This window comes from Emys orbicularis, chromosome 3 (assembly GCF_028017835.1).
Source record: "Emys orbicularis isolate rEmyOrb1 chromosome 3, rEmyOrb1.hap1, whole genome shotgun sequence".
Taxonomy (NCBI): Eukaryota; Metazoa; Chordata; order Testudines; family Emydidae; genus Emys; species Emys orbicularis.
Window position 1 is genome coordinate 143351927 of NC_088685.1, and position 7659 is coordinate 143359585.

At 43.0% G+C, this 7659-nt stretch overlaps 1 protein-coding gene across 3 annotated transcripts; it reads left to right on the forward strand.

Annotated features, from left to right (window-relative positions):
• The first annotated feature begins 682 nt into the window (after positions 1 to 682).
• Positions 683 to 6588, forward strand: ZBTB18 (zinc finger and BTB domain containing 18). Of its 3 annotated transcripts, none has more exons than XM_065401660.1 (2): positions 683 to 741; positions 5006 to 6588. In XM_065401660.1, exon 2 carries the CDS (start codon positions 5020 to 5022, stop codon positions 6586 to 6588), a length of 1569 nt encoding a protein of 522 aa, XP_065257732.1. In that variant the 5' UTR covers positions 683 to 741; positions 5006 to 5019. The 3 variants fall into 3 exon arrangements, with proteins under 3 accessions (XP_065257732.1, XP_065257731.1, XP_065257733.1); XM_065401659.1 differs by lacking the exon at positions 683 to 741 and adding an exon at positions 2958 to 2970; XM_065401661.1 differs by lacking the exon at positions 683 to 741 and having other exon boundaries at positions 5012 to 6397; positions 6433 to 6491.
• Positions 6589 to 7659: the final 1071 nt, after the last annotated feature.

Genomic DNA, 7659 nt, shown 5'->3' on the forward strand with positions numbered 1-7659 from the left:
CTAGAAACCACCCTCCAGTCCTACACTGTCCCATAGTGCATTACGCCTGGCCCGGCTCCTTCAGCTTTCTCAGCCCCAGACCCAGAGTGAGGCTATGGGGGGGAGGGGGAACAGCACTGATAATGAAGCCCGGCCCCCTCCCGGCACGAAGAACTCCGCCCCATCTCTCGCCCCGCCCCTTTCCTGCGCGCCGGGAACCACCCTTCCTTCCGCCTTTGCGCCGAGAGCTCCGCCCTCTTCCTTCTGATTGGTCAGAGGTGAAGGCCTTTCGTCTTCCTTCACTGGGCGACAGTCCTTGTCTGTCAACACCTGTTTGCCTCTCTGATTGGAGGAGGAGGCGGAGTGGGCAGGCTAGCCTGTCAGTCAGTAACGGAGAGGGAGGGGTGGGGAACATCTGGGTGCCGCAGCCCTGGCCCGTCTGTGCCGCCGCCGCCGTGCGTGCGCCCGGCTTCCCCCCCCATTCCCCGACCCCCCCCCCCCCCGCCCGGCTGGCTCCGGGCTCCGCGCTGTCTCTGGCCGCTGATGCCATGGGGAGCCGCTGAGCGTGGGGCCCGCTTCGCTCCGCCGGCTGCCCCGCTCCTCAGCTGCCAGCGGGGGGGGAGGGGTGGGGAGCGGGCGGCGCAGCCGGGGGGCGGGGAGCCGGGCGGGGGGAGGACGAGAGCCCGAAGCAGCAAGTGAGTGAAGAGGCAGCGGCGGCAGGAGGCGGAGGGAGCCCGGGGACTTAGGGCCGCTCCGGAGTGTGTGAGTCCCGCTCTCCTCACCCCCCCCCCCCCCCGCCGCTGTGAATGGGGCTGGCACCGAGGGGGCGATTTGGGGCGGGCTCAAGTTGAAGAGGAAGGGGGGGCAGCAGGTGGGGGGCTAGGGAGTGACATGGGGGCAGGCGATGTAGCGGGGCTGGGCTTGGGGGGGTAGGCGGGGCAAGTGGTGCGGGGGGGCTGGGGGCAGGTGGCTCTGGGGATGGGGGCAGGTGGCGCTGGCGCTGGGGGCAGGTGGCGCAGTGGGGCTAAGGGGCGCTGCGGGCCAGGTGGGGCTGGGCTGGGGGGCAGGCGGTGCAGCGAGGAACGAGCCCCTTGTGTGTGGTGGGAGCAGAGTTAGTTGATGGCCCTGGGCTCTGGGGTGTCCGCGCAGCTGTACAGAGGGGGGAGCGCAGCAGCCCCACGCAACAGACTCGCTGCTCAGCGCTTCTGGTTACTTTTGTTTTGTTGCTGCTGCTGTGACCTAGGTCTGTTTTTCCTGCACGTTTGGCTGCTTCCTTCCCTCGGCTCTGAGCGCTGCCGCTGCTTCTGTTTTTTGTCTCTTTGCTTTGTATGTCCTGTTTTGGCCAGTGCACGTTATACATGTACACACAAGGGAGCAGAATGAGTTAGAGGTGCTTTTATCTGCAACCTTTTGCAGCACTTTCTGAGAAGCAGGGGGGAAATACTTTCTATAAATAATAGTGACAGATTCTCCCCTAACCCTTGGTAACTGACTGGTCCTAGAATTGTATAGTAACTGGGGAGGTGCTGTAATTAGTTGGTAGCTGGTATGGGGAAGATGTGGTGAAGCACTGCTGAGAAGTTGATTTCATGAGCATCTTATCTTGAGTCTGGTTCATGTGATAAAGAAAGTTAGGCTGACGACTTGCTCTGTCCTGTTTGACTTCTTTGATTTTGATGATTGATCACCACATCCCATTTTAGATCTCCACATGGTAATTCATTACCTAAGACCATTGCTTTTTCAGTCTGATAGGAGGCCACAGTCTTTCTCCCACTCCCTTGAATGTGTATGTATGCAGAGATGCATTTGACATTCACAGATGTCAGCACAGTGAACACAGCACAAGTGTGTCCAGCTTAGGTTGCAGAACTGTTTTGTCAGCCTTTCAAAATATCAGAACTGAACTTAAGAGCTTTTTACAACAAATGTATTAGACATATATTTGACAACTTCACAAGAATATTACAAAGTAGACTATAAAAGGTTTTGGAATGGGGCAGAGGGGAGATAGGATATCTTTTCTGACCTGGGAAGTAAGATCACATTTCCAGGTACAAAATGCACAACAGTTCAATTTAAGCTATTTCCTGCATTCCTGACCTTTAATTTTATGTCACTGTTCTGAAATAATATAGTCTTAAGGGTTTCTCAAAGAAAAGTCCAACTTCAGTGTTGCGTGATATTTATGCATCAGAATAATAATGACAGTCCAAGGAAACATACAGAAATGATCTACAGTATAAGCAGTGGCTAAACATGAGTAAAATAACGCTTTAGCAAGGCTGACGGCCTCGGTCATGGCATATATTTAGATTGTTTAGGTTACTATCTCTGCTGCTTACCCCCTCCCCCCCAAAAAAGTTAAAGGTAATGACGTTGAAGTGGTGGACTATAAGTTGAGTTCAATAGATTTAGTTAAAAATGTCATCTTTGTAACTGAACCTCTGGGTTCAATAAAAAACGAATCAGTGTGGATTTCCTGGATAGCCCTGTAGCTTGAGTATGCTGTCAATATATAAAGCAGTCCACCATCTTTAGACAGAAGTGTTGGTATCCCATAAATACAGTAGAGCCCCATATGTTTAGGATTTTCAATTTTTTTTCTGTTAGAAAGTTTGAAAAAAAGAGACTTTGAAGTATTTTGTTTATACTAACAGAAGAGAAAAGTTCTCCTAAGAAAAAGCTGGTGGCAGGAGTGTAGAGGAGTAGCATATGGCATTAAAAGGAGCACAGCTGGAGGTAGCATTTCCATCTGAACATGATGTCAGAGCAGCTGACAGCCTGCCATCCCTCAGCCTTTTATTCTAACACACAGACAGGGAGTTAGTGTGTGCAGATCTGTGTGTGGAGAAGGTATCTCATTCCTCTCTAACATCATCTCCACTTTGCATCTGTCTCTCTTAGTCTGCTTTTTTTCCACCGATCTAACAGACCTGGAGCCAGCAAGACTCAGAGGAAAGGACTTAATCAGGTTTATGTGTACTAAAGGTAGGAGTAGTAATAGATTAGATACAGCATATTTCTGTTTTGATGTGTTTATTTAATTTCAGAAAAATCACATTACTTTTCTAACCAAGTTTAGGGATAATATATGAAATTGAGTATTAACTGGATAAGTGTACTTTCTGCAGTTGAAAAGCTTAGGATGTAGCATGAGAGTATGTGTTCCTGTGCATGTTATCAGAAGAAACTTTAATTTTTATTTTTATATATATATCTCTATATATATCATTTTAAAGCATTGAGATAACAAGTTCGCTCATCATTTCTGACCAAAATTGAGAAGATTTTAGTTGCAGACAGTATGAGGGTTCTGGTTTCTATTTTGTATTATTTTTTAAGGGTGATAAAGCAAAAATATGTTTTGGAATGAAATATGAAAAGGTATATAAAAATGTTTTGTGAATTCTACCATTAAACTTCATGTTTAAAGATCCAGCAGCCTAGAACTACAAAAGCATACAGCTGTACTGTCTGAAAGATAGAAATCAGTTGTGTGTTTCAAAACTTTTGTCCCCAGGAGAATAGCTTGACTGGTTTCCTCTTTTCTTTCTCAGATGCATATTTGAGATCTTTTATTTCAGCATAACAACAATTATTTGAGGGAGTTTTTGTGTTCGCGACTAATTTAGAACTTGTAGATTTGAGCTGCCTGAATTGGCCAGACAGCTGTAATCGCACTCCTCTATTCTTAATCTCTTTATCTGGGCAGCAGCTGCCATATGGCCACAGTCAGCTGGATCAGATGTTTATAAGCTTCCTTCTTCGTCCCTCTCTGTCCTTTCAGCCTCCTAATTTGATCACAGCTACCTTGTGAGCTGCCCTCCAATCTTTATTTTTAGCCCTCTTAAGGATTAGGATTGATGTTGGCTGTGGGGCACTTAAAGTGATTGTATTGTAAATCTTCTTGCTTTATTCTAGCAATGGTATTTTACAGAATATATTTCAGGTTGGGTTGTAAGTTTTAATACATCTTGGATTGAGAGGGATAATTATTTTTCAGTAATACATGCCAACCCCAAAATGCACAATCTGTGTTTAAATGGTTTCATAGAACTTTGCTTTTAGTCACAGAAGAGGGGGAATAGATTAGTTTTTAAAAAAAAAAATTTGAAATTTTACATTCTAGCTGAGTTTTGACTCTTGCACTTCCTTGATTTTCTCCTCAAGGAAGGTGAGTAGGAAAACAATGCCTTTGGAAGAATAGTATCTGGAATAATTGACACACCCATGCTGAAACACTTTCTTTTAGTTTGGTATTGCAAACTGTAGGGAAAAAGCATCTTTTAAAAGCCTCTCTCTACAAAGAAGAAAAGTCTTCTTGTATAATCAACACTTGTTTTCATTTTAGTCTATAGCTTTCTTCAGAAGTTTTACCTATTAATATAGAATATTTTGCTCTCATATTGCTTGGGGAAAGTTTAAAACCTTAAAAGTATGTCAACATAAGTGTGATAATTTTTTCTTCTTTAAATTTCATAAATCTTTGCTTTTGTTCTCTGTTTGCGATCCCTTACGTATGTTATACCTGTAGATTTTAAGGTAGTAACATCTGTCTTCACGCAGTAAGCTCTCTTGTTGTTGTTGTTGTTGTTGTTGTTACAATTTGACTTTGTAGAGAAAGCTGCTTAATTCTCAAAATACACTTTATTTTCTTTGCTGTGAAAATCCAACTTTTAAACCTACAGTATTTTGAGTCTATTTTAAATCTACTGTTTTAAGTAGCTTAAAAAGGATCACTGAACAGACTTAAGGAACAACAATGATACTTTTAAAAATAATTAGTGATTGCTTTACCTAAACTCTTATCAAAAGCAGTTGTGGTATGCTGTAGTCTAGTCATAAAAATAACTTTAGTGTGTTTTGTGGGGTGTTAATCATTTTGTATGTGTATTAGTTGTGGTATAGTTGTCACTTGATTAAAATCCAGGGAATTAAATAATAGTTTCTAGAGTATAATTTGTACATGTAGGTTTGATATATTTCTACCCATATTTAATTAAAAAAATCTTTTTGCTTATAGGTTATGAAGACAATATGGAGTTTCCTGATCATAGTAGACATTTGCTACAGTGTCTGAGTGAGCAGAGACATCAGGGTTTTCTTTGTGATTGCACAGTCCTGGTAGGAGATGCCCAGTTCCGAGCTCACAGAGCAGTACTGGCTTCATGCAGCATGTATTTCCACCTCTTTTACAAGGACCAGCTGGACAAAAGGGACATTGTTCATCTGAACAGCGACATTGTTACAGCCCCAGCTTTCGCTCTCCTGCTTGAATTCATGTATGAAGGGAAACTCCAGTTCAAAGACTTGCCCATTGAAGACGTGCTAGCAGCTGCCAGTTATCTCCACATGTATGACATTGTCAAAGTCTGCAAAAAGAAGCTGAAAGAGAAAGCCACCACAGAGGCAGACAGTACAAAAAAGGAAGAAGATGCCTCAAGTTGTTCGGACAAAGTGGAGAGTCTCTCCGATGGCAGCAGCCACATAGCAGGAGATTTACCCAGTGATGAAGATGAAGGAGAAGATGAAAAATTGAACATCCTGCCTAGCAAAAGGGACTTGGCGGCTGAGCCTGGGAACATGTGGATGAGATTGCCCTCAGACTCAGCAGGCATTCCCCAGACTGGCGGAGAGGCAGAGACACACGCACCAGCAGCTGGAAAAACAGTAGCCAGCCCCTGCAGCTCAACAGAGTCTTTGTCCCAGAGGTCTGTCACCTCCATGAGGGATTCAGCAGATGTTGACTGTGTGCTGGACCTGTCTGTCAAGTCCAGCCTTTCAGGAGTAGAAAATCTGAACAGTTCTTATTTCTCTTCACAGGACATGCTTAGAAACAACCTGGTTCAGGTGAAGGTGGAGAAAGAGGCTTCCTGTGATGAAAGTGATGTTGGCACTAATGACTATGACATGGAACATAGCACTGTGAAAGAAAGTGTGAGCACTAATAACAGGGTACATTATGAGCCAGCCCATCTGGCTCCTATGAGGGAAGATTCTGTCTTAAGGGAGCTAGATAGAGAGGACAAAGCAAGCGATGATGAAATGATAACTCCTGAGAATGAGAGAGTCCAAGTGGAAGGAAACATGGACAGCAGTTTGCTCCCTTATGTGTCAAATATACTTAGCCCTGCTGGCCAAATTTTTATGTGTCCTCTCTGCAACAAAGTCTTTCCTAGTCCCCACATTCTGCAGATCCATTTAAGCACGCACTTTCGAGAGCAGGATGGGATCCGCAGCAAGCCTGCTACTGATGTCAATGTCCCGACCTGTTCCTTGTGTGGTAAGACTTTTTCTTGCATGTACACCTTGAAACGTCATGAGAGGACTCATTCAGGTGAAAAGCCCTACACTTGCACCCAGTGTGGGAAGAGCTTCCAGTATTCCCACAACCTGAGCCGCCATGCAGTGGTTCACACCCGGGAGAAGCCACATGCTTGTAAGTGGTGTGAACGCAGGTTCACGCAGTCTGGAGACCTTTACAGACACATTCGGAAGTTTCACTGTGAGTTGGTGAACTCGTTGTCTGTCAAAAGTGAAGCACTGAGCTTACCTACTGTCAGAGACTGGACCTTAGAAGATAGCTCACAAGAACTTTGGAAATAATTTTTTATATATATAAATAATATATATATAAATATCTATATAGTTGTGGTACAGTCTAAAAGCAATCTTGTTTCCTTGATCTGAAAGTTTGGCTATTAGCTTGTTTTTGCACTTTAAGGCAGCATGAACATTTCACTAATTTAGCACTCTGAGAAAATGAACTTTAGAAGTAATATGACATAATAAACTACAGAGGATTTTTTTTGCCCCTCTTTTTGGAATATAAGCCAGTAAATACTTCGCTGTTAAAGGAAATCTCAAATTGTAAAAAGATTTTACATTTCTTCATTCTCTTCCACCCCTCAAACACTGCATTATTTTAAGACCCAAATGTTTTTCATTATTTTAAAAATATGAATGTAGAAATCCCCTTCAGTTTTATTAGTTCCTTTACATTTCTAAAATTGTATGAGTCCTTTCTAGCTGTTGGAAACCTGAATGCTTTTAGACCCAAATGGAAAATTTCTGAAATGCTGGATTATCTATTTTTAAACAAGCAGTTGACTTAAAACTTATTATGGCAACTTCTGGATTTCTGACAGTTCCCACTGGAAAAAATAATTCTGAAAGTACACTGGGATCACTGGGACTCTGTTCAGTCTGTGAAGGTTTGCTTGGGATGAAAAAGGATATTGCAGCTTCAGCAGTGATGAACTGTGTGTTTAAAAATGTGAATTACTGTTATTGTATACTGTAATTGATTACATGGGCTGGGGGGGGGGTGTCAAAGAACTTGGCAGGTTGTGTTGATGCTCTTAGTTGAGTTTTGAAAAGTAAATATTAACGCTACAGAAATGCATGAGTTTCAGTATATTTTTGTCTTTGTTTGCATTGTATAACTTTAATGAGTGAGTTTAAAATTATTTAATTTCCTTAGGAAAAAACACCACTGAAAAAAACTGGTGTTATGAAGAACATAAATGCACTGTTTTTATTTTATATAATTTAAATTTACTTTCCCACTGTCTTTAAGTTGAATAAAACTTAAGCTACAAGTTGATAATTTAGTAACATAAGAAGGAAGATATTAATGTTTACAAACCAGCTTAAAGATTTGCATGTGCTGTGTGC